At 36.7% G+C, this 27,060-nt stretch overlaps 3 protein-coding genes across 9 annotated transcripts in view; 2 read left to right on the top strand and 1 right to left on the bottom strand.

The window, feature by feature from the left end:
• Positions 1-47: 47 nt before the first annotated feature.
• LOC138060860 (trafficking protein particle complex subunit 13) lies at positions 48-25,891 on the top strand. Of its 7 annotated transcripts, none has more exons than XM_068927511.1 (13): positions 150-234; positions 7,050-7,118; positions 8,085-8,184; positions 9,079-9,163; positions 9,872-9,999; positions 10,172-10,244; positions 13,652-13,696; positions 16,401-16,418; positions 18,622-18,755; positions 20,785-20,983; positions 24,448-24,548; positions 25,325-25,475; positions 25,568-25,891. In XM_068927511.1, exons 2-13 carry the CDS (start codon positions 7,052-7,054, stop codon positions 25,673-25,675), a joined length of 1,209 nt encoding a protein of 402 aa, XP_068783612.1. In that variant the 5' UTR covers positions 150-234; positions 7,050-7,051; the 3' UTR covers positions 25,676-25,891. The 7 variants fall into 7 exon arrangements, with proteins under 7 accessions (XP_068783615.1, XP_068783613.1, XP_068783612.1 ...); XM_068927508.1 differs by having other exon boundaries at positions 189-396; positions 25,328-25,475; XM_068927507.1 differs by having other exon boundaries at positions 189-396.
• Positions 2,714-3,905, top strand: LOC104146884 (shieldin complex subunit 3). Its single transcript, XM_068927516.1, has one exon. The coding sequence runs from the start codon at positions 2,844-2,846 to the stop codon at positions 3,591-3,593; it is 750 nt and encodes a 249-aa protein (XP_068783617.1). The 5' UTR covers positions 2,714-2,843; the 3' UTR covers positions 3,594-3,905.
• Positions 20,983-27,060, bottom strand: part of LOC138064530 (small glutamine-rich tetratricopeptide repeat-containing protein beta) — a 29,811-nt gene continuing 23,733 nt past the window's right edge. Inside the window, exon 11 of the mRNA XM_068927505.1 lies at positions 20,983-21,903. Coding sequence (XP_068783606.1) covers positions 21,882-21,903 — 22 coding nt within the window. The 3' untranslated portion in view covers positions 20,983-21,881. The remainder of the gene's footprint in view (positions 21,904-27,060) is intronic.

Genomic DNA, 27,060 nt, shown 5'->3' with positions numbered 1-27,060 from the left:
CCCGCCCCGGCCTGTTAGGTTTTCGAGGACTGCATGTCCCAGCATGCACTGCGACGGCGTCGAGGCCCGTTTCTGCGGAGAGCCCGCTGCGCACTTGGCCGCCCCGCCCATGACATCGGCCTCGGCGGGGGTGGGGAGAGCGGCAATGCATTCTGGGGACTGTAGTTCTGCCTGCGCCCCGCGGCGCCGGTTGGTGACGATTTGCCCCCGGGAGAGCCGTTTCCGGGTTCAGAGGTATTTGCAGCGGCCAGGCTTTGCATATATATTTCATGTTTGCCGGTCGCGCGCTTTTTGCCCCCGGAGGGATTTTGCCCTAATTGTCCTGCCGTAGGCGGCTGAAGGCTGGCGCCATGGACATCAACCAGCCTAAGCAGGAGCACTTGCTGGCTCTGAAAGGTACCGAGAGCGCGGCCCGCCGGGCCCGCCGCGCCGCCCCTCCTCTCCCCTCCCCTCCCCAGCCGCCCGGGCCGCGGCGGAGGCGCCGGGGAGGCGGAGGTGCCTCTCCCAGGGCCGCCTTGGGGAGGCGGCCCGCTCCGGCCGCGCCCGGGCCGGGCGTACGGTGCTGTCAGGCCGGCGGCTCGGTGTCCGCCCGGGGCCCGAGGCGGGGGGGGCCCGGCCCGGGAGGGGGGTGCGCGGGGGTGGCCGGCACCGTGGGCGCAAGGGGGAGCGGCGAAGCCGTTTGGAGGCACGGACGTCCCTGCGCGTGGGTGGCCTTCTGGCCTGACAGGGCCCTTGAGGTTTTTCGATGTGTGTGCATTTTGCCAAAGCGTTTCAGCAGCTACTGTGAAATCTTTTTTTTCACATTTTCTTTTCAGCGTAGAGAGCCTTTTGCCCTTTTAACCTTTTGCTCAATGAACAGCTGCTGGCTTTACATCCTTGCCTCAAAAGTCACAGAGGAGAGGTGAAAATGAAAATGTAGGTGCCTATCAGGTACCTTGCAGAGTTTAGTACAAAAAATCAAGGCAGCTCTGTAAAGAAATTGATATTCCTGCTGGCAGTTGTGTACCAATAAGTTAACAATCAAAGCATTGAGAAGCCTGAATCTACTTTCACCTTACTTCAGGCAAAAAATATATATTTATACATTTCTCTTTCTAATAGTGCTTGTTTTGAAAATAAATGTAGCTTGTTATGTAAGAAGAGTAAATAGTTACAGCTTAAATTATGTAAAAATTATAAATCAGTGAGACTATTCAGGTGCATAAAGTAGTGCATGTGTGTAAATGACTTCAGAATCCATCTTCTGTCAATACACTAGTTTTACCACGCTCCTGGGGAGTTTTTGTGCTGTCTACCTGTTTAAAAAAATCCACAAAATCTGTAAAATCTGTTAATTAAAATTCAAAGATAATAAACTTTTTTTCATATGTATGCGTACACATGCCAGATGCACTCAAAATAACAAAACCAAAAACCCAGAACATGAAACAGCATCAGCTGCCACTACAAATGCATATTGGTAGTAATTAATTCAAAGCAAAAACTTTTGTGATATATCTTTGTTTTGCTGTTGTGAGAAATCAGTAGGATCCATGGGCTTGCATTAAAACTTATTTCAGTGTCCAGGCTATAGGTTTTGCAAATAAGAGAGAAAAAAAGCATCTGAATTTCTTTGCATTATGTATAATTCAAGCTAAATATTGGCAGTACAATGATTAAGCAATTCTAGGTTTTATTGTTTTTAACGTTGTCTATTGCTGATGTCTGGTGGGGAGCCTACTAGGATTGCAAACTTGTTTGAGGGGGGGAGAAACGGAGCGCAAAATAATGCATGTGTTCTATGTTATGTTTTATAGTAGCGTTTGCAGGGGAAAAAAGGAAAACATAATTTTCGCATGAAAGAAAGATTTTTTTTTTTAAATATAAAGTGTGTCCTTAAGTTATTTGAAAAGAATGGCTACGTGTATGGCTCAAAAATTTTGAGGGTAAAACTAAATGTATAATTCCGATATAAAATGGAAAAAAAAAATCAGACACAAGCGCTGTCTATCCGCTGCACTTCCCCTTAAAACTGCAACTTTAAAGACAGCTATACCTGTCTACTATTTCAGGAGGAGTTGTTTTATCATTGTAAACCTAATGTTTCTAGTTGTTTATATTCTCTTGGTTAGCCTGTGAAAAACAGTGTTTCCTCTTTAATTTCTTTAAATATATTTGACTTGCAAATTGGATATAGTAGGAAGTGGTAATTGTGTATCTTATTACTGATGGTAATATTTTAAATGAAATATTTTACTCTAACTTCATACCTTGACATGCATGTTGGTAATATAGTGCCATATGTGTGCGTAATAATCTTTGGGAAAAGAGAATTGTGGTTACCTTAGTATGGAAAATTTGAGATCTGAGACAACTTCTGAGTTGTCTGTAACTAGAAAAAAAAACATTTTAATATCCATCCCAAAGATATGCCAAGAATAATGATGGGTCTTAGTGGATGACAAGGATGAGATGGTGACAGTGAAAGGAATACCCTTGGGAGGGACAGCACTGAGCAAACTGTGTGCATACAGGTAATGTTCTGTGTGTTGAAGCTATGCTGGCAATGATAGGATACAGTCACTAATATTCAGCATGGGTAAAGTAGAAATGTTCTGATACATATCTCTAGTTTATTTTTACAACATGTTGCTTTTTTACAAAATATCCTGGCCATATGTTTCTTAATATGGTAGTATCTTATTCTTTATAATACTTCTGCTTTAGGTCCTGTTTTCCACTCGTCTTTGCAGCACGAGACAAGGAAATTCTTGTAAATAAGATGTGTTGCAATCTAGATTTGAGAGTCCTAATCAAGAGACTGTTCCTTTTACTAAGAATAACTGGATACCTGCAGTACAAGCATGGAAGTGGTCTTGCATTATCGACCACACCAGAGAGATCTAATAAAACTGCAAAAATTTGCAGAAGCAGCAGTGAAGGAGTTTCCCATTCGTCAGTTACCAAGATTTACACCCTGGTTTCCAAATGATTTAAACAGACTTCCCCTCAAACCAAAAAGGCAGCCACCTATTATCTCTTCTGAGGAAGCGGAAGAATTAAAACAACTTTCTGCAGCTTCAGAATATATTACAGGATTTCCTGATTATGACTGCACAAAAAATCTCCTTGAGTTTCAGTCTAACCTGAGTCATGGGCAGACTTCAGTCCAAGCTCGAACTGTTCACAGACCAATTAACTTGGAGAATCGAGAAGAACCACCATCTAATGGAAAACAAAAATTGAAAAGGTCTTGGAGTGTCTCTCTCCCTAGTGCTAAGATCAAAGAAAAGAGTCTTCCTTTGTCTCAAGAACTGCAGAATAATTTGGAAAGGCTGAAACTGGATGTATTTTGTAGAGCAAAGTGGACAATTGAACAGTCTGTTTGTAATAATCAAACTTTGGAGGACATCTGGATAAAACTGAATAGGCTCATCAAACACAATGAATTGCCATCTTGCAATGCTACAATCCAAAGATCTGTGGGCCAGATATGGATTTTCTGTGATATATTATACTGTGAATATGTTAGAAATGTTCTTAGGGAAAGGCTAAGCCTTACTGATAAAATGAATTTGCTTGTGCATAAATTTGGAATTATTTTTAGCTCGTAATTTTATGATAGAGTTCCATAATAATGCTGCTATCTGAAGTACTAGAGTTTTTAAGCAGCTTAGAAGATACGAACTTTGGAACAACCAATGAATTAAAGAGCAGGAAACTATTAAATATTTTTTTGGCTACAATTTTTCTTTATTTAACTTTATTTGACCAGGAATCTTATGAGTGCTTCTATTAAGATTGGTATGTTTCTGTTTGGTTTAGAACTGCATTTATTAAGCTTTTCTCTACATCAGTTGTCTAGGAAAAAAATCTGTTGTCTAGACTGTTATGGCAAGCTGTGTCAGATAATAAAAGTTATGCTTTCAGTCAAGCCAAGTATTTCCTCACTGTGCTGTTTTGATTAAAATTAGAAGGAGAAAGAAAAGATATTTTGAAGTGGGTCCATCACACATGGCAGTGTGATAATCACTGTAAAGAACAGGGTTTTTCGTTTTGTTTTGTTTTGTTTTCTACCAAGACTGTCAAGATCTGAGTATTTCCTGGAAGTAATTCTTTTATGAAGGAATTAAAATTAAATATATTAAATACAAACTTTAAATACAGAAAATTGAAACTTTCCGTTCTATTCAAACACTGTCTGAATGATGTTGTTAGTATTTTCCCAGAAGTATTAGTGAAAGTTTCAGTGGAAGTTGGATGCTCTGGAATAGTGGACATCTTTATTGTTTTCTATTTTGTGACTTTTGTACTAATATTTCTTCTGAGGTTGCTCGTCTTTGGTCTGTGACCTATATAGGAGCCTCTAATTATACTGGGGAACAAGAAAGCACGAACTTCCATCTGTAAGTCAGGAAATTAAGAAATCAGGCTTCTATCTGTAAACCTCTATTTGTTGTTGTTATAGAAGGTAACGGTCTCTGAAGATCAGAACGTATATTTTGCAGGGCTGAGTTCAGCATGACTTTTTGTCATCTGAAAGAATAAACTGTTTCAAGGTCATGCTATCTGTGCTCAGTGCCATGTCTGGAAGGTCAGTGGAGCAAGTAAACTGGTATCCACGTAACTGCATGGGTCTGTATTTCTCGTAGGGAATCCGATTAACGCCTCTCCAGATAATCCCGTTGTCGCTGGAGATAAAGGTTTGTGGCATCGGGAAGAAAAAGGGAAAAACAGTGAGTGAAGGGTCATCTCAGATTGTTAAAATGTCGTAAAGACTGATCAAATTGGAGGGCACATAAGTATAGCCTCAGGAGATCCCTCTCTGTGAAAACGAAATACTTAACCTCTGTCCTTATGCTGGAATAACAAAGTTTTATTGTCGGGATTACCTATCTCTTTGTAGTTTAAAATTTATGATATTACTCAAATTGGATCATTGGCGTATGTTTCTAAACTGTGACTGAATGTTCAAGGAGTCTTATATTGATATTCAGGGATTTTATTTGAGACTTAAGATTACCCGTAACTCAGGGTCATTATTAGTTTTATATCAACAGATTATTTCACTGAAATTGTTTTTCTAATCTTAAAGATAACTAGTAACAAGAATTTAACAGTCAGAATTTAAAAAGCAATAATGGGGTACAATGCAGCATGATTCGGGTTTTGTTTTATTTAGTGTTGTGTTTTGCATCTATGTTGTTGAAAGAAATGCAAGATTTGTTAAGCAAGGATAGGTAGTCCTGCAAAGATACAGTATTTTCTAAGGCTAATTCACTAGTGATACAATGATATTCTGCATAATTTATGTGTTTTGACTTCATGCAGAGATGATTTTTATTGCTGTTGTCTGTTTTAGGCGTGTCATTAAACTTGAGCAGCAGTTATTTCTTTAGAAAGAGTTGGCAAGTACTAGTTTATGAGCTTACTGTAGAATTGAATGCAATTAGGCAGTTGTCAGTAATGCAGTCCCATTCTGTTTGCTTAATGTACCCAGAACAGAGGTAAACAAACGTTTTGCCAAATATCAGCAGTGATTGGTGTCACGTTTCTCAGTGACAGCTGTCAGCTTTCTGCCACTTCGGGTTGGCTTGTATACTAATAAAGGTACCTGCACTGCTAATTGGGAGCAACTCACTATAGAGTAATAAGTAGCGAACATCACATTTATTTTCTTTATAGAATTATTATATATGCACAAGCTGCAACACAGAACTTCATTTTGAAGTGTTCCAGAAATGCTTAGCTCATATGCATATATAATTTATTATCTTTCTTTTTCAAGTTTGAATCTGGTTCGCCATTTACTCTAATTTTGTTTATTTGGGGGCTTTTCATTTACTTCGTGGCTCTAAACCTTCAGAGGTTGTGTTTTTCAACTTTTCTCCATAACAAAGACAATGTATTTCCTTTTACTTGAAAACTGAGATTAGTTAGTGTCAATGCTAGCAAACTTGCATAGGTCTTCTCTAGGGTAGTGTAAGTTATTGAATGCTGATGTGACATACAAGATGCCGCAAAAGTACAATAAAGCTAAAAGTGCAGTACGTGGTTCAGTGCAAGGCTGTTGATTAACTTGTGTTCAAAAGAAATCTCAAGGTTTTTTTACTTCGTTTTCAGAAAATATATGTTTTGTTTCAAAAGTTCAAAGGAAAAAATAAACAGTGATTTTTACATATTCAGAGCAACACCTAAGGTTGCAAATGCTCAGCTTTTGTGTGAGCGCTTTTATCTGAAGGTATATGCAAGATTAGGGCCATTGATCTGTGTGACTAGGGAGGAATTCTTTTAAGAAGCAACATTTCCTCTGTGCAACATAAATAAAAACCACATAATTTTGAGTGTTGTGAGTTAAAAGAGCCTTCCAAAATTCTACTTTCCTTGAATAGGAACTTTTTAGTAGTGAGTAAAATCTCAGTTTTATTCTGTCAATATTGGTACAATAGTTTTTGCAAGTGGGTTGCCGAGTCTTTTGTTATTGTTTTGCTGGTTTGATTTTAAAATTGTGACTAAAAGAAAAAATAGTTGTATAAATCTGGGATCTTAAACTTGTAACTCTTGCGTATGTTCTGGAGGTTAGGAGGTAAATGGAATTCCTTGTATCATGGAGCACGTGACTGAAAGGGTGTTGGTCATTAGCCTACGAGAGTCCACAAAAAAAGGAAATGAGAGCATTTCTGCAGAAGGCCACAAAACTGTTAACGCTACGCTATAACAGATACAAGACCTTGAGCGTATTAGATTGAAAGCAGTAAAAACTAGTGTGTCAAGGAAATAAAGCGAGAAGAGCAATGGCATCACCAGTGCTCTTGGATCTCCCAGTAGCAGAGAATATTGTTAGGTTGAAAATAACCACATGATCCAAAGAGGTGTTACCCCCTTTCGAGCTGAGTTTGGTCCTTTTCTCTCTCTCCCTTTCTCTCTCTCCCTCTCTCTTTCTCCCCCTCTCCCCCTTTTTTCTGTTTTTAATCATTATTTTTGTGGAAAGAGAGCAAGACAAAATTATACTTAAAATAAAATCTGAGGATACTTGTTTCATTGACCTCTGGTTTATTTTCTGATTTCAGTGATGAGGCTAACCAAGCCTACTTTATTCACTAATATCCCGGTGACTTGTGAAGAGAGAGACTTGCCAGGTATGTCTTTCCTACTAACTGATGATTGTGTACATATTAGCACGTCCCTGCCGTGTGAGCACCTGTGATTTAGATGCCACAGGAGTCTTAGGATCTCCTATAGTTTCTAATCTCAAATGAGAGTGTATTATATGAGATAAATATTCTTTGGTAATGCCTGCAGGAAAATGTCAACGTGCTCCTCTAAAACTTTGAAAACCAAAATAACCCACAAAACTAAAGCTCTAAAAACTTAGTGGGGATGTTGTAAACGTGTGACCTCAGAGTTTGAGTGATTAAGACATAATATTCTGGTAGAATGTGGGCATGGTGGGGAGCATATAGGTGCTTTAACGTGGATGGTAGCTGTAAGATAGACAAATGCATAGACAAAAGTTTGGAGTTAACAGTTGTCTTTATCTAGAGAAAACAGCCTTGCTAGTTAGAACCAGTGCATCACTGCTTGGACTATGGAAAATGATTTTGCAAGAATCACTGCTATACGCTTTATGCGTAATATACAGAGAGCTGCTAAATCAGAAGTTCATGGGTTGTTCCTTAGTAATAGATGCAGTCTAGAAGGCAAGTATAAGAAAGAGGCAAGGAATGAACCGAGGAAAGAGAATTCTGTTGAAATGCAAAGCAAGTAAGGAAAAAAAGTAGGTGGGGCTGACTAATTCTGTTATGCGCTACACTTTTTACAAGCAGAATTTCCCTTAAAGTTTAATGTTAACTTGAGTACCGCCTTTGGGATTGGGCTCTTCAGCATGTACACCAGCTGCTTTATTGGGCACGGATGCCTGAAAGCAAGTTATAATTTATAAGCAGGCATATAGGTCTCTAATTTATGCCTAAATAAATTGACTGCAAAACAAATGTGTCTAAAATAAATTACATCTAAATAAGTGGTGAAATGGTTTAACTCACATGGAAACATGGTTCTAGACTTGGAAATATTTTGATTTTAGCAATTTCATATTTCTACAGGCAATCTATTTAACCAGCTCATGAAAGATGATCCTTCTACTGTAAATGGAGCAGAAACTTTGATGCTAGGAGAAATGCTGACTTTGCCTCAGAATTTTGGGTAAAAACAACTTATAACTGCAACTTGTAGTATACCAGGTTTAGGATTCATTTAACAGTAATGTGTTTTATTGCTTTTTGTTATGAATATACATCATAGTAATATAGTGAAGTGCTCAGTGGTTTTTAGAAAAAAACAAACTTGTGGCTTGATTTACAACGTGCAATAACGTATAACCCTATGCTGGATAATGTTCAGTGGCTGTAGCCTGACTGTGCGCATAATAGGTACTGAAAGTTGAGAGGAATTTGCAGCTCTGGGTCAATTTCTGCAGTTGCTATAAACTTCAGTTTGTACTAACAAGGTTTACTCCAGAGAATTTAGTGGGTACTGAAAGCAATCTTCTTATTCTATTCAGATTTTTTCAGTAAAACTTTATAATTGGTTGGTTCTCTTCTGAAATTGTTTCTCTTGGAAGTTTGAAATTTAGAAATATGGATATGAAATTGCCAGTATACTTTGGGACTTGATCTGGCAGTCTGTTAAGCTGTTCTCACGTTTGACTCTTAGGAGGAATTCTGCTGGCTTGTGGATACTGGAAAAATAAAAAAGAGAAAAATGTCCTAAAGCACCATGTCTGCTGCCACTCCATAGCCATAGCAAATGGGATTCCCGTAATGGAATCTGTTGCCTGTGATTTAAGCACGCTGTTGACTAGGTATGCTCTGAGCAGGGTTTGCTGAGACTTCCATGCAGTCCTCTTCTATGGCCTTTGTAGGCTACCTCTACGCAGCATTTTAAGAACTGGAGCCAGTAATTGGTATAGACAAGGTTGCTGAACAGTTTCAAAAATTAAAAAAAGCAATTGAACTTAAAGGGATTTTAGTGGAATATACTTTTTTTTTTTTTTTTAAATAATTGTTGCTGAATATACCTTTTTTTTTTTTGACACAGAAACATATTTCTGGGAGAGACGTTTTCCAGTTACATTAGTGTACATAATGATAGCAATCAAATTGTCAAGGACATATTGGTAAAGGTATGTGAAAATACATCTACTTCCTGGATTTATAAAAAATGTATTAAGTGTGATTTCTGACAGCATCTGGTGCATTTAGCACTGATGCATAGAGTTTAGGAAATACCTTTCACATTTTTTTCCAAACCAGAAAATATCCCTGGAAACAGCAAGACATGAACATATAATATATTATTAATATTTTTAAAGATTAAAATAAAAAAATGGGATTATATTTAAAAAAAAATGGATAGGCTGTAAAGCTGCTGTAGAAAATTAGTGTACCAGAACTTCCACAGCCAAAACAAATTGGAGTTATATTCTTTACTGGTTACACTTTCAATGAGATCATCAAAGCAAGTCTCTGTAAAGTACATATTGATTTGTATTTTACTTATATTTCAAATGAGTTCTTCAGTGCATCATAGTTTTTTGTTGTTTGTTGAACAAATAATATGTTGAGAACAGAAATCCTACAAATAGTTTCACAGTGTGGAACTCAAAAGTAAGTGGAGGTTTTGTGAGCTGCATGTTGAAGGACTGGATTCTTTATGTATATTTTTAAAATTGTCTTTAGCTTTGTCAAGTTACATGTCTAAATTGTTTTACATGCATAAAAGCGTACAAAAATCCTCTGTGAAATCTAGTACTTTTCAAAATAAGTTGTTTTTCTTTAGAATGCTTTAAGTATCTGTGCTTTTAACCACTGCTTTGTTTTTCTGTTCTCAGGCTGATCTTCAGACAAGTTCTCAGCGCTTGAACCTTTCAGCTTCCAGTGCTGCAGTGGCAGAGCTTAAACCTGACTGTTGTATTGATGATGTGATTCATCATGAAGTAAAGGAAATAGGAACACACATGTAACGTTTTTAAATCTTCTGACTTGCATTTTCTCTGAATTTTTTCATCACTGCAGAGCTATAATCAAGCTTAAATGAAGCTGCAGCACATGAAATAGTATACTGCTTCTACTTTGATGCAGGCATAGAATTTAAAATAATTCAAAATTCTTTAAAACTATTTTTCTTTCAGCTTAGTTTGTGCAGTGAGTTACACTACACAGATTGGAGAGAAGATGTACTTCAGAAAGTTCTTCAAATTTCAGGTATTGTACAGAAGAGCATGTTGTGCTTGCAATAAGTGAGTAGGTCTGGAAAACTGGCGCTTTTGAAAGAAAGTCAAATATATTTTAACAGTATGTAAAAGTACTTTAGAAGTATCAACTTTGAAAGCTGAACCAGTAAAAGAAGTATTGCTTCAAACTTTACATGAGCTGATGATTTCTAATTACTGTGTACTTTTCGGAAGTAAAAAATATTAATCTCTTACAACTTTGATTCATTGATTGGAAAATAAAAATCAGCATTTTCAAAAAAAATAGTTTTATAGCAGCCACCGTCATGATTTATTTTTTAAATAGAACAAGTATTACCATTCTAATTCTGACACAGCTAACTTTTGAGTTCAACATTCTGAAATTCTGCTTTCTTTTAGTGTAACTGTTTTTTTAATTGGAACTTAATGGTTTCGTTTAGGTTTTAAAGAAAACTAGGAAAACAAGTCTGTCTTGGTAATAGCCATAGAAGTAATTGATAGAGTTGAAATCTTTTGTTCTACCACACAGATTTCAAGACTTGATTAGAGTAACTGATGAAAGCAGAAAATTACCACTATCTCTAGATTAGTTCTGGCAGAAAAGAGTACATTTTAGCCATGGATTTAATGGATGTTTGTTTTCTGAGACACGCGATGAGACTTGGAGAATTTTGGGCCCTTTTCCAGAGAAAGAAGAATTAGGGGGCACACTTGACTGAGTACATTTTGAGATAATCTTGTAGAGTTTCTGGCAGTACAGGAGCATTATACCATTTAGGCTTGTATCTTTTGCAGATTACAGATTATTTCATTTTACTCTTCTAGTCCTATATTCAATCTAATTACTTGGTATTTAGACAAACGTATTTCAGTCTTTAGAAGGCTAAATTGTTGTGTGCCACAAAGAACAGTAGGGAGAGTGATATTAGTACTTGTGGGCCTTGAAATGGCAGATACTGGTTAGGCAAGATGTTTCCATACGATCCTAGCAGATGATCCACATCTATTATCGTGTAGTACGCTCCTCCAGACTCTGCAGGGTTTCTTCATCTTTATTGAAGCTGATTCTCATCTTTTTGGATTTTGTCTCATTCTCCTTGCAAAATTGTTTCTCTTGTTCTCAATTTCTCCATTTTTTGTCCCCAGCTGCTTAGTGTTCTGTCCCTCTGTGGCCTCCAGGCTCTCTTTGATTGCTCTGATGTACGCATTTCTAGGCTCCCATTTCTTATCTTCTCTCCCTTCCTTGTTCTTTCCAGAGTCTTGTTCAAGATTGTGGACTTGTCTCCTTTATCACATTTGATATGGGCGTTTATGCAGACAAAGTTTTCAGAGGTCTGCATGCAGATTGTAATTTCCGTGTTTTGTAACTTAGTCAAACAAACATGGGCATCTTTAATGGCAGGACTCAAAAGAGCAAAGGCCGTTTATCTGTCAAATTTCAAGCCCTTCCTTCAAAGAAGGAAGCACAAGAATGTCTCAAAAAGAATATATATACTTTAACACTGTTATATAAATATTTTCTGAACCTTTATCAAAAAAATTCTTAGCTGAACAATTTTGGTTCCTATTTTTAGAAGTTTTAACGTGAGAAATAGAGACCCAGACTGGAAAATCTTGAGAACAAAAAAACTGAACCAGGGTCTTTGTAATGGGAATCGATGACTGCTGTAGTGATAGAGGTGCCACCACATACCTTATAACATAAAAAGCATTTTCTCATGTTTTTCAGGGTCTTTTAAACTGAACTGGTGTTATAGTTTGTTATCAAACAGCTAATTTTTCAACCATTTATGTACTTTTATATTGGCCAATAGTGCCTTTTTTTCCAAAACTTTCTCTGAGTAATTAACATTGTCATGTATGTATAGAGAAGGAATGATACTGTATAGAGTTCTTTTGTGAACCTAAAAATAATTATTTGATTTTTACTGGAATGCATTTGAAATTTACTGGAATTAATTGAAAGACTCAGCTTATCAGGTCAAAGAAATAAGTAGAAAATATCAGAATTTAGGGAAATGAATAAGGAACTGACTGAAGAAAAATGCTTAAAAAAAAAATCCCTAAATATTGATATTTTGATTTTTTTTTCCTGATTAAAGAGAGAGAGTTAGGATTATTTGAAAAATTTGAACATCATGCCTATTACCGTGCAAAAAGCTCTGCGAGGACTCCTTTTTAACTTTGATTTGTTCAGGCTAAAAATTTTGTTCACGACTCAGAACTTTGTACTGCATCTTGATTGACTCCTACTTACGTGTAAAGTAAAGAAAACTTTCCTTGGGTAAAGCAAGGTAGATGTCTTGAGCAAGACAATTTAAATCTGTTTCCTGTCAGGTATAATAGAACATATTATTTCTTTCACTTATATCAATCTATATCCATTTCACATATGAATGTATTAACTATTTTGCATTAACTCTACTGGCTTTATGTGCAACATACAAAAGCTTAAATCAGGGCCAGACTCTTTTCTCTGATGCCCAGTGACAGGATGAGAGGCAACAGGCACAAACTGAAACACAGGAGGTTCTGTCTGAACATGACAAAAAATTTATTTACCGTGAGGGTGACGGAGCACTGGAACAGGTTGCCCAGAGAGGTGGTGGAGTCTCCTTCCCTGGAGATACTCAGAAGCTGTCTGGAAAGAATCTTGGGCAACGTGCTCCAGAGGACCCTGCTTGAGCAGGGGGGTTGGACTGGATGATCTCCAGAGGTCCCTTCCAACCTCAACGATTCTGTGATTTCTGTGACCTTCTGAACCGATACTTCATTATCACCTTTTTATCAAGAATTATTCTCTCTTGCAAATCTTACGGAATTAAAATGTTATGTGGTTTTTTTTTTCCTTAATGAGTGTAATAACTGCATTTGCAAGAAGAAAGTCAAAGCTAGTAATTGTCTGTTGCTTAAGCTAATCACATGAAACTGAGAGTTCACTATTTCATTTATTTTTAGAGAAACCCTCAAACAAGCTGTTTGCTGCAAAATACTGTGGGTTTTGTAACTATTTCATGGTTCTTACTCCCTATTCAAAACAACTGCAGATCACTTCAGAAAACTACATGGATATACTGTTATTGTAAAGGCATCGATCTAATAATCAGTGCACTAGATTTGTCCACTTTCATAGGAGGAGAGTGCTTGTGTGGGGAAGTAGTTATTATCTATACGTGAAAACTATTCAGCAAGATAATCATATATGTAAATAAGAAGTAGCTAGCATATAGCATGAATTGTGTTTTTTAGGTGAGATGATCCTATCACATCTTCCATTATACATCTTTCCTGCTTAAGATCCTAAAGAGAAAAACACTGTAGTAAAGATCCTAGCACTTACAAACACATATTGATATTTTTGATGTTAAAGATGTCCAAGAAAACAATTGTAAATCTCTCTTTCTTCATTCCGTTCAGGTTCTCAAACCACTAGATGTGAAAACTAAGTTCTACAACGCTGAGGTAAGTGTGAGCTGTTTATATTTGAGTTTGGTTGGGGGGTTGTGCTTTTTTGTTTGTTTGGGACTTTTTACTTTGCATTAGATTGACTGCTAGTTTAAATACAAAGAGCGTCTTAAATACAAAGTTTCTTAGAAATATAATCTCCTCCAAAGGAAAAAAAAAAAGGTGATGGGTTATGTATCTTTTATTGTTTTTAAAAAAAAAAAGTGATATCATCTGTTTCCATATACATTTTAGGCATCAGAAGTCTGTTTCATCGTCCTTTTTCATAAATGGAGAGAGGGAAAGAGAGGGTATATAAGGCAGACATGTCAGAACCTTAATACATTCACTGAAAATTTTGCATATTTACTGCTTTCCCATGAACTCAAATATTTGCAATTACAGCTTTCATTCTTAGGCTGATTGAAGAGTACTTGACCTGAGGTGGATTATTTGTACTTAAAGCAGATGATAATTTGCCAGGCTGTGGGAAATGTTATTTTTCTCTAATGTGCATAATGTCCCTCTGTAAAATAACTTAATGTCTAGGTTTGTGGCTGTTTCACATAGCGCTTCAAGAAAAAATGGCCTTATATATCCATTAAGTATTTATATGGAGTTACTTCAGCACCTGTCTTTGGCTACTTAAAGGCCAAATGGTTTTAAATTGAAGGTGATAAAGGGTGGAAACTTAAAAATTACATACAGCACACTTTTTATTTGTAGATATCTCCTATGCATATGTGTATTCTATAGGTCTTCTGTAGGGTGTAAACTTTCACCATGTCCCTTTAGGAGTAGTGCATAAGATAAGAAATGAGGACATGTGTTTCCATCACTTTCATTTACTTGCTTTGTGATAATGAGCAAATCATTTAATTTCCTGTGTATCATATTTTGTATATTGTTTGCATGAAGTTTAGACTGATACTTGCAAAATATTTCAGGAGTTTTATTATGAGTGTTAAACTTACTTCATAGCCTCTGAAATATAGTTAACTATAACACTGCTAGCCATTTGGTTGGAAACTTTCATTGGTATGCTTAAGTGATTTGGAAATAATTCAGACAATAATTTGTGTTGAACTAAGTAGCAAATGTTTTGCTATCCTGTTTGTTCTTAAATAAGCAGATACATGTGCTATGAATTTGCATGTAGAAAAGCAAAAAGTCTCAAAAACTATCGTTTTAATTATTTATCTTCATCATAGTTACAGGTGTAGGGTTCATAATGCAAGATTATGGCTACGCAAGTGCAAAACAAGTATTTCTTTCCCTTCCTGTCAGTATAGATAGAGAAAACAAGTAGAGGGAAGAAATGGCAGGTGATAATTCCTGGTCTATGAATGAGGATCTAAGGTGCCAAGCTCTGTCTTGTCCAGAGTCATGCAGGAGGTTCTCCATAAAAATTTTCCCTCAGCTGCAAATGAATAGCATGTAAATTATAAGACATTTAATATATAGCATGTAATTTATTTAGAGGGAGGAAAAATCAAGACTTAGGGCATGACTTCCATTACCGTAGGATCCACATAATTGATTAAAAATGGTTTTTTAAAGATTGTGGATGATATTAACTGAGGGGTTTTCATTTGCCTAGCAAACTGGTATATTACCATTACGACTTTATTTCTGAAAGTATAAGTAGTGCTGCTACATGTTTTGACTGTCAAACAAAATAAAAAGCTAGAAGTAAGTCCTTGCTTAGATGACGTATGTGGTATTACACTGCTGTCAGAAGCACTGACACCTTCGTTCTATGCGTTAAAAGAACGAACATTATCCTGGGGAGTAGGGGAACAACAAAAGAATTGTGTGATACTATCTGTTCAGAAAGTCTGTCACTAAAACTGTGAATTACTATTTCTAGCAGAAAATTATTTCACTTTTTTAAGACAGGGAAGTAATGCTGAACCTTAATCGTCTTGCTTGTTGCTCATATTGCAATAGCATCCAAATCAAGTTGGTCACTGAAATTTATGCACCGAATGCCTGCCCTGTCACCCTAACCTGCTGCCGTCCTGGGACAGAATTACCTGCCGCAGTCTGTGAGACTGACCCCAGTGGGCCGGGGAAAAGGCTCGGTCAGGGTTCTGCTCCTGCAAACACGCGCAGGCAGACAAACGTGTAGACGCTTGAGAAAATAAATTTTCCAAGTACAGTTAGTCTTTTTGAGGGATCTAGTCAAAAAAGTTTTTCCTGATTATGTTATGCCAAATTTTGTCATAAGCTGCAGTATTGTAGCTCTGCTAGCACCTGTTGTTTTTCTTTTTAGACCTTATATAGGGATAATGCAAATTGTCTGTACAATGACAAGGACTGTTTTTCCATTTCATATGCAACCCATTGCATGGATTTAAATTCAGGACAATCTTTAAACTTGCTCAGAAACTAACTGCTTTTTTTGGATCAGTTTATTCTCCTGTACCTTAGCTGTACCTTGTGTGCCTTAATCTCTCTTTTGGATTGGTTCCACAGCAGTTAGCGAAACCTGACGCAAAGCTCGTAAACCATGTAACAATACCAGCTATATCTTATTAGAGATGTAGTTGTCATCTTTGTTTGCATCCATTTTTATTTACATTTCTGTCTTACTAATGCTATCTTGTTTAGATGATGCAAAAAAAATGCAGAAATGCATTTTGTTTGAAAGTTAGCCTTCCCTTTTCTTTAACATTTAACCCTAATTTCTCTAATGTGTTCTTTTTTATTTTCCCATTAGAGTGACCTCAGTTCTGTGGTAATTTTTATTTATTTTTTTATAAATATGTATGCTTTTTTAATTGTCTGTCTCTGTGCTTATTGTTGACATTATTTTAAAAGCATAATGGAAAAGCAATGTTTGCTCTGCGTATCACAAACTGATGTTTTCTCATCCATCCTTTATGTGTGCAGCTAATCATTTAAATGGTTAACTCTTTCTTTAATACCCATTGTTGAAACTAAAAGTTGATTATTTCAAACCTGTATTTGTGTGGGCCATTCTATAAAAAAGATCACACCAAAATTTTACTAGATAGACATTTTATTTTTAACTGGACAAGGGGGCTTTACAAGTTATTTTTGAAAAGATGAATTAATCCTTTTCTAAGTTGTCTTTTTTTGAAACACTGAAATGTAGTTTTAATTACAAGACTGTTTGGGTGTGCAAACTGTGGCAGGACTTTTCATATCTACTTGGTGGAGACATTGGGTTTGAGGAGAGAGCAGCAGCAGTTGTATTTTCTATCTTCCTTTTGCTATCTGAAACTGCTTTCAAACTTTTAACTGCATGTAACACCTTTAGTTAGTATGATACTCTTTTCAGTCTGACTTTGCTTTAAGTTAAGGTGTGCATTATATTAAAATAAACTGCATTCTTGTGAAGTAGTAAAAGGTTTTTTTAATCATGTTATTAAAATAATTTGGGAATAATATGAAACTAACTTGCTTTTTCATTATGCTGCTTGTTTTTTCTTTCCCCTTTCAAATTAGCTCTTCCTAAATTTCTGCTATTGATTGCTGCATTAAAAACAACTAAAATGTGGGTAAATGGAGATTTTGAGCAATGGATTTATGGGATATAAAACAGTATCAATTTAAGTGACAGATAATCGTTGTAGTGATTAACATCACACAAACTGTTTTACTTAGGAGCGCCACGTTTTAGTTTAGTGTTTGCAACTCCTTCTGCAAGTGCAAGGTCTTTCCGTAACCCGTTGAGCTTGCAAAGTTTCCATTACCGTATATATGCTGCTGCCCAGTTGGTGTGTAACACGTTGAAAAGGCACAATGAATAGTTCCCGTGCCCTTCTGTATTTCTGCTCCTAACACAGGACCTTTAGAGAATAAAACACTTTAGAATATTTTATCCCACTTTGGTGTTTGTAATTTATGAGCAGGACTACATTTGTGTAATGAAGTTACTTATTTACACTGATTAAAAGGAAACTGTAAGCTTCCTTCCACCCTCACTGTAAAATACGTTATTTGGATTTATCCTGATGAAGTACCTAAACTGGTTCATGCTAATTTATTGATAACTCTCTTGCAGGTGCAGATTTGGTACTTAAATCATTCTTTTTTAAATTGGTGCTTTTTTGCTTTTCTTTTCCACTTCTCCAGGAGCTTGTATCTCTAGTAGACTGAGCCTTCAATAATTGCTCCTCCCTGAGATTTTGGAGATAATTCCACAGAAATAAGGAGAAAAAAACACCTCTAGTTTCATATTTTTGGCTTGTGAAGTTTAAACACTCTGTAGCTTCCCTTCCTGTACTAGAATTGGTCCTTATATGCCATCTTCAGGCATAGTTTCATTTAACAGATTTGTCTTACAGGATATTTTGAAGGTAGAGCATCAGTTAAATTGGTGGATGCATATAGTATTGGTAACCATTGGCATGATGCAGCTGAGCAAGATAGGAGGCTGATTTGCTTTTTAGCCAGTACATCAGTGTTTCAGAATAATAATAGCATCTCATAGCATGTACCTGAACTATTATACTTCAGTTCAACGAACATGCACCTTTATTTTATTTTTTTCCATAGCTTGATGCACTAGTAACTTGGCATGGCATGTCATTAATGTGCACTGCAATTCTTTACCCTTTATTCTGTTACCTTTTGGGTTTGTTTTCTTAATAATTTGGGTAAAACTTGAGTTGCTGTTGAAGTGATGAAAGTCTTGGGAAGTGGTAGTCCAAAGCTTTATAAAGCAATAGCTAGAACATAGCAAAATTATCCCACATCCATTGTTTTGCAAGATATCTGTTGACTAACACTTTTTGCTCCTATTAATTATTGTTGGGATTAAGGGTTTTTTCCTGCATTAATTACTGTAATTTGATTTGCAGGCATGAACTAAACACACGTGTTTTATTTATTTATTTATTTTTTAATAGGACAGTCTAGTCTTTTAATAATACTAATTGCATTTTCATGAACTTGCACTTCTGTTTTTTCAGACAGATGAAGTGTTTCTGGAAGCTCAGATTCAGAATATCACTACCTCTCCAATGTTTATGGAGAAGGTTTCTTTAGAGCCATCTATTATGTACAACGTTGCAGAACTGAACACAGTTGACACGGCAGGGGAAAGGTACGTTCAGATTCAGGACGTAGCTGATACTTGACTTCGAAACCCTTTGTATTACAATTTCATGAGATACAAGGATTAAAATTAGTGAGTTGTCTGTAACCATAGGATTGCACTTCTCTTTGCTTGACAAAAAGATCAAATTCCTGTCGATGTATTCAGCTGGAAAAGTTGTTACAGTTTTCTTTTTATAGAAATTTCTATTAAAATTTTGTCTAAAGTCTATATGGTAGAGAAATCCCCAACTTAATCCTCAAATAACTGATAACATAGATGTATTGAAAACATACTACTTTTATAAAATTTAGGCTACACCTGTTTCTGACTTGTTTGTTTATATGTATTTATCCTTACAGGACCCATCTGACTTGTCCCTACTTCCTTCTAAGAGCATCTTGCCAATTTTCAATTGTTCTAATTAAAGTCTAGCAAGCCAGCAGTCAAGGTGGATCAGTGGAATGCTCTTACAGGATTTTAGAATATACGAATTAGTCACACAGTGAAATAAATTAAAATACCATTTAACATCAATCAGTAAATCACAAAATACCGGAAGAATTGTCTACCACGCTCAGTAAACCATTATGGATACAAAAGCTTGTGATGTTTCGATGAAGGATAACTTCAGCTGTTTGTGCTTTGCAGTTCCTTGTTTTTTCAGAGGAGGTGTAGTGTTGGTGCTGCCGCAATGGGCTGCAGTGGAAATTCTGTCTTCTCCCTGCTTGTCCATACTTTCAGCTCTAGCATAGTGGAGCATTGTTCTTATGAAGTGTCAAATAAGCATGTGCTGTAATGTTTCTTGTCTTAAATCAGAATCATGGGCTGGTGAGCCTGAGAGAGATTCTCTGAGATTTACTGGGAAGGACCAAACAGCAGTTTGCATAGCAGAAGGATTTAGAGAGATTTAGAATGAGCTGGTGTTGTATGGTTGTATGTTGAGAATGAATGCAGTGTGTAAGATGCCTTTCTGCACCGGTGGACCAAGTTCCACTCGGTGATCACTGCCACAGTGTGCAATCTAAGCAGTTGAAAAAGCCTTAGCAAGGCTGGCGAGAATGGTAAAGAGGAGATTAAAGAACAATGTGGCAGGAAAAAGCCCCAAACTAAGGGCTGCTGGAGATACTGGGTGAACTGTTAGTCTTGAAGGCAAAAACTTAAAGCTCTGTGCTTTGATCTAATGGAAAAGGCTATAGTGATTTTAGAAAATTGTAGTACAGTAGTCCTTGTCCTAAGTAGTTGGATAAAAATTGAAAGCCAAACTACGTTGTATAGGTCTTGGCAGTCGTTAATACAATTTTTGTGCTCAAATATTAAAAAGCCGCTAGTGTTAGGTATATTTGTGGTTTACGGGAGGGAATGGATTTTTAAGTGTACCATCCCTATATGCCAACTTTCCTCATGCTCTGAAACATATTGTTGGTTCTGAGTATCTGAATAGCTTTTTCCCTTTTCTTTGCTTGAGAAAATAGTTAAACTAGTGTTGGAGAACTCAGTTGTAATAACTCTTGAAAAAGAGGAAAATGAAAATGAGTTTAATCCATATCTACTGTTGTCCTTGCCTTCACACTATTATGTGATAACTATCTTAATCTGTTCCTGAATTCATTATCATTTCAGCACCTGTTGTTTCAAGCAGTCACACTTACTCCTATATGTTAGTAGCCCCATTAAGTTACTGGCCTTTTTACGCAACTTTTTCAGCATTTTATTAGCAAATTACTGATGCTAAGATATGCCAGATAATAAATCATAATTCAGCAAAGCTGATTTCTACTTCTGTTCGTTCTACCTCAGTTGGGTCAGCTGTCTTGTTGTGATCTAAACAGGCTCCTTTACAGGCATTACAGTTCAAGTATTCTATGTAAATTCTATAACTGTTTTCTGTTCTGAAAGCACAGAAATATAAAATGTGTTTTATCATGAATAAAACATCACAAATGTAGTAAAACTGCGGAGCAATGGAGAGAAAGGTTGGATTCTTCTTAAGTCCTCTTCAAAATATTATTTATTTTTTTTATTTTTATTTTTTAAGAGAGTCTACTTTTGGCTCAAGGACTTATTTACAGCCTATGGATACACGTCAATATTTATACTGCCTAAAGCCAAAGCAGGAATTTGCAGAGAAAGCTGGAATAATAAAAGGTGTAACAGTGATTGGTAAACTAGACATTGTATGGAAAACAAATCTGGGTGAACGAGGAAGGTTGCAAACTAGCCAACTCCAAAGAATGGTAAGTCTTTAACTTAGACATCCATTTAAGTTAGTCCCTTTTCTTAAGGTAACTAAATGAACAATTGAATAATGACTTGACGGAGAGGTTCAGGCTGCTTACTTTCTGGATCTTATTCGGAATTCACATGCCTTTATACTTCGTACAAATTTGGGCAAGTTATTTAATAACAGATACTGAGTACACATTTGCTGTGTGAAATGTGAAAAAACGCTATTCTGAGAGACGGTGTAGCTGAACAAAAAGATTCTTATCCCTTTTGATGGTGTGAATGGCAACATTTTGGGGGGCTTTCTTGAGGATTTTTTTTTTCTGACACGTAATATGACTTTTTTCACAGCCCTGAACAACATAACTTAATAGATTGTACACTTGAGTTGCCGGAGTCAAGAAACCTATGTAACAAAATACGTTGGTTTAGAGTAAAATTAACTTGTTGAATGCCATCTGGCAGCAAACTACAGATCACTGACAAAAGAGCTTGTTTAAGTATGCTAGCTGTTGACACAGAAGTGTGCTCCCTGGTTCATATGGACTTATGGAGCTTCTTTGAATAACAATATATATAGTATAATCCTAGTTATCTTTCAGATCCATAGTTTTCAGTTCCATCTATTCTCTTCTAGTTAGTTTATAAATTGTTGATGGATTGTAAGTTGTAATTACTGGGTCGCTTAAGTCACCTGCCCAACCTGTCTACTTTTATGCCTAAACTTGACTCACACCATCTTTTGAATTGATGATAGTGGAAGAGAGGAAAGAAGTAAAACCGATGATTGCATCTTTGTCTGAGTTTAAAAACTTGCAACTGGGTTCTCTCTCTTGCGTGCTCTCTCTCTCTCTCGCTTGCTTGCTTGCTCGCTCTTCTCTTTTGCTTGCTTGTTCCCCTCCCTCCAAATCATCTAGTAGTTGGAGCAATTCTGTAGGGAAATCAATCATATGAAGTTGGAACTAGGAAAGGAAATTTGGATCCTGGAAATTCACAGCCAAGTCACTAACATTTCTTTGTTTTTAGTTTAGATGTCAGGCATCTCCTTATAGTCACAGCAGATTAGAAATTGGCCTTTTAAAAATTTGAATTATTTCTGTTACTTAAAACTTGTTGGTTGCTTTTGCTAATCAGTTTCCTCTTTTCCAGCTGACCTTTTCTATCATCCCTCTTAAGACAGATTTTCTCTCCCTAAGTCAGTGTTCTCTCATTCTGAATCCCTTCTTGTTGAACCTTTGAAAATTGCACTTGAAACCCAGTGGTGATTAGCAAAGTCCACATTCCAGTATTATTTACTCACCCATCATTGTTGTGTGCTAGTGATTAACTGAGAGCTAGGAAATACGTTTTGTACTTTGAGCAACACCTACCTTTGAAAAAGCAGCATACAGTTGTTCTTTTCCTTTGAGATGCAACACAGCTCTCTTGTCTTCTCCTGATGTTTTAAGTGCTATCAGATTATTTCTTTTCTGAACTCTTTTTACCTACCATTATTTTTCTTCTAATCCACTTAGTAGTTTTAAAGCCAGTTTCCCTCAGCAGGCCCAGATGTTTACCTGTACTGTGCCTCTACATGCATCTGTTGGGTTTAGATCAGGAATGCACTTTGAAACAAAATTGGATCATCTCCGCTTACTATGCTTTGGTTTGCTTTGTGGAGTGGTCTTGGTCTTGGAATTCACAAACTACATTCCTTTTGGATGACATTAAACTGGATGATCCACATCCACAGTACACCAAGGGTGCGCCCCTGGGAATGGGCAGTCAGCTCAGGGCTAGACTAGAGCTAGTCCAAAGTAAAAACCCCAGAACACATACAGGATGGGAGTCGGGTCATGAACATCAACTGTTTTGCCGTAGAGATTGCTTCCTGCGTTACTTGTTAATGTCGACGTAGTCTTAGTGAGTTAGGCAGGATAAACTATCACCAATGCATGACATTCCATTTTGTCAAAATTTCCTTGACTTTGCCCTGTTTACCTTGCAACAATTTTTTTTGCTGAAAAACAGCTGTAGGAGAGATGGTGTTCTCGACTCTAACAGCCTCTCCTAGAATAGCTGGCTTAGTGCCTTGTCGTAGTCCTGAGGCTGTCCTTCCTCATTGTTGCTTTATTTTAAGGCTTTCCCTAGCCATCTGTTCTTCCACTGTATCTCATTGTTAAGGCCAACAGAGATGTGCTGTTTTAGACTTTTAACTCTCTCCTCTGCTCTGATCTTATATCCATTTTGCCAATTACTGCTAAATTATTTTATAAAATGCTTTTATTGCATTTTTTTCTTAATAGAAAATTAAAATAATAAGTAATAAAAATAATTTCTCGTAATAGAATGTTATAGCAAGCTACCTCTTCTTCAGGGAATATTTGATACTAGTTTTTTTTCCAGTAGATTCCTTCCTGTCATCTAATACAGCTGAAAATATTTGTCCAGTGCTGAATAGTTAGACATCTTCCTTGCAAGTCTCTCAGGTTATGTTGCTCCACTGGTGTGAAACCCCTCTTCTAATGTGTACATCCCTCTGCTCATTCTAGTGTCCAGGTTAAGATTTCCTTGCATCTGTCTTCATTCTGTGATGAAGTGTGTATGAGTGAAAAATGTTTCCAACTTATCAGTCCCTGGCTTTCTGTGCTTCTTTAGGGAAACCTTGTAAGATGGTAGCAAATTAACTTTTCCTGACTTCCTACAGCGCCCTTCCATCAGCAGAATTTGAATATATGCCACAGTTAAGCCTTGTCAGGCAGGCAAATTTTCCCCATTTTTTCCTTCTGCTCTGTCATTTGTGGGTATTGAAAATGTAAAGCTTTTTATCTGCAGGTTACTGGCTTGAATCAGCCTGGATTGGTAGTAACTAGAGCTTTTTATCATAGGTTCATTAGTAAGCCATATGAAGTGCGTTTGGCTCTTGATAAAATTTGATAGTTGACAAGTGTTCATATCATGCACCATTTTAACAGGTGGCAATTAACTATTTTGGCAGAGGCTTGGAGGACTGAAAGGGCAAGGAGAATGAACAGTCATTTCTTAGGAACAGTGCCTTTTCTAAGGATGTGGAACAGTGGTGGAGTAATGCAGGAAAACTGTACTTACATTGTTATCCATCTCCTCTTGTTATTAATAGAGGGTTCTTAGAATGAAATTTTGATCTTTTCAGATCATAAACCACATACGGTGCGTGTGTGGGTATGCAAACTTTTAAGAACTTGGACTATCTGGAAAACTTAGTAATAAAGAGTATATTGTTCCCTGCACAGATCATCCTTGCCTAATGAATTGTTGAACCTATCAAAATGATGATATTCAGTAGTGGATGGAGCACTGCTGCAATCTGAGTACAGATCAAAAGCACAAAGAGTTAATCTTCTTTCTTTAAATTCCTCTTATACTAAGTTTGTTGCAGTAAACGAAAACTTGAGCAGTAAAAACTTCAACTGTGCTGGCCAGCATTTGAGAAGTATGCATTCTTGTACCTTCTCAGGCTCCTGGTTATGGCGATGTAAGGCTTTCTCTGGAGACAATACCAGACACCGTAAATTTGGAAGAACCTTTTGATATTACATGTAAAATAACAAATTGCAGGTAATGATGTCATGTGATTCTTGTGCATTTTCCTGAGTGGGTAAGTTGTGGCTATTTTGTTTATTTTTTTTCAATGCTTTCTCGTGAAACAACTCAAACCTGCTTTTTACTGTGAGTTGTAGCAACACCAAACTGATGATTTTTGGAGTAAATCTTTTTGGAACTTAGGGAGTAAAGTGATATCTTTTGGAGTAAAGTGATTTTTAAAAGTTCTTCCATCGTTATCTGCCAATAACATTTGGCTTAGGAAACAACAAAAATTTGCAGTAGAAGCTCATGGAACTGGCTACAGTATCATATAAGATGCACCCCACACTTAAATCATAAGTCATCTTAAACAAAATTAGTGCTTATTTTAAACTACAACTAACTTTATAAGAATAAATGATGCCATTCGTATCCATTCTGACCTTACTGCTAATTCTGCAGCACTCCTAGAATGCCTGCTACCCATTGTCTAGGTGGTCTTTTTTAACACCTTTATCTGTATTTTGATCTACAGTAGTCCTTTACAAAAGGATTGTAGAGTGAAATTTAAGTAGTGCAATTATAAATAGTATTTGAAGCCAGGGACTACAGGTAAAGTATTTAGCATACCTTTGCTTCTCGTGAAAGCATTACATCACAGTAACACTTACTTGCCTTCTTTTACTTATAAATTAAATAAATGCTTGATTAACAATAACCTGAGTAATAACCAAGCTGTTTTATGTCTGTAGGCCTTCAGTGCTTAAAAAAACCCCTAGGTTTATTCTTGTTTTTCCAATTTCCTCTAGCAGTGAGAGGACTATGGATCTGATTTTAGAGATGTGCAATACTAATTCCATCCACTGGTGTGGAGTTTCAGGAAGACAGCTTGGAAAGCTACACCCAAGTTCATCCCTCCATCTTGCACTTACGTTATTGTCTTCAGTGCAGGGACTGCAAGTAAGTTTTCATAACACAGCATTGTTATAAAATACCCCTTTTATAAACTTAGTATTTTAATAATGACTTTTATAAATGCTTTTCCTTTCTAGAGTGTCTCTGGCTTAAGACTTACAGACACATTTTTGAAGAGAACATATGAGTATGATGACATTGCACAAGTCTGTGTAGTTTCTTCAGAAGTCAAAAAAGAAAGCTGAAGTTCTATAAACATGTCTGCTGGCCTTTTTTGGACCAACCTTCTATGGTTTTGCAGCTGAATCATATTAAAACATGTAAAAACAAAACCCCAATATATCCATAAGCATAAGCATGCTTATTTAATTTCTCTGAGCATTTTTGGAATGTTTTAAAATCTTTTAACAAGATGCGTTTACATTTTATCTATTGAAAATAAAGCCTTTGAAAAAAGAGCAGCTCTGGCAAATTATACTGCATTAACAGCAGCTTGCAGGGGGAAAGATATTCATATGGAATTTCTCTGAGATAATAGTACTTTGTGTTACTTTTGTTAGTAGTTTTAAATATTCTGAAATTATTCAAACATTTAAGAACAAAATTGTGCGTCTGACAGAACTGCTTCAGTTGAAGGACCTGGCCTGTTATAGACAAGCTCCTAGAATCCAACCCCCTAAAGAAATACCACTGGGCCTCTGAAGAGTCAGGCTGTTTGCATGGTACACGCATAGCCATGAGGACTAGAGCAGCATAAAGGCATGAGATGAGAGAGGTACAGCAGCTGGTTTTGGCACTATTGGGATGCTAGTAGCTAGAAAGGAAAGTATCAGCCAAAGAGCGTGCTGACTGTGGCTCAGCCATTGGGGAAGGGTAATACAGCAAATCTGTCTCATTAAGCTGCAGACTTGTGCGCAGGGTAAGCAAAGAAACTTCATGAGAATTGTGCATCTTTGGGATATAGGGTATGCTGTGAAAGGGTGCACAATTCACAAGTATTTGAGAATTAAAGATAGTACCAGAACTCAGACATTTTTAATTGTTAAATTGAGGTGGTACAAACTGCTCCTCCCACTTCAGAGGCATTGGGGACACCTTCCTGAGGGAAACTAGGAAGAACCCTATGCATCTGCTGTAGATCAAGTTTCTTCCCCAAAGCAAGTGCAGGAAGGAATTCAGGACTTCTTTAAGCACCGAAATGTACTTTGCCCTAGCTTTGTTTTTGACAAAAGACTGAAATGTTTTTCCTGAAGTATCCAAGGTCACCCAAAGGTAGCCACTTAATACAGAACGCTAGAAAAGTTGGTCACTAAAGTAGCATTTACAAACATGCCATAATAAAGAGTCAACTCACTGTCCTGACAAATTTTTCAGCTGCCATATTGGCATTTAGCAACCTTAGTTTTGAAAGTATTTACTTTAAATCCAGTATTTTAAAAATGGGTTCTACACTTAAATTTTCCCAGATATAACATCTTTAAAAATTGGATCGATAAAGGGAATGAGCCTATACGAAGCAAAAAGAAAACAAGAACTAAAACCATATCCTGCATATCTAATAAAACGCAGCAACCAACATAAGCAGGCATTTAAAACAACTGATGTAAAGCTGTTAAAAGTTGTATTTAGA

The sequence above is a fragment of the Struthio camelus genome, chromosome Z (assembly GCF_040807025.1).
Source record: "Struthio camelus isolate bStrCam1 chromosome Z, bStrCam1.hap1, whole genome shotgun sequence".
Taxonomy (NCBI): Eukaryota; Metazoa; Chordata; class Aves; order Struthioniformes; family Struthionidae; genus Struthio; species Struthio camelus.
The sequence above is the reverse complement of the archived record's forward strand: the minus strand, read 5'-3'. Positions and strand labels throughout refer to the sequence as shown.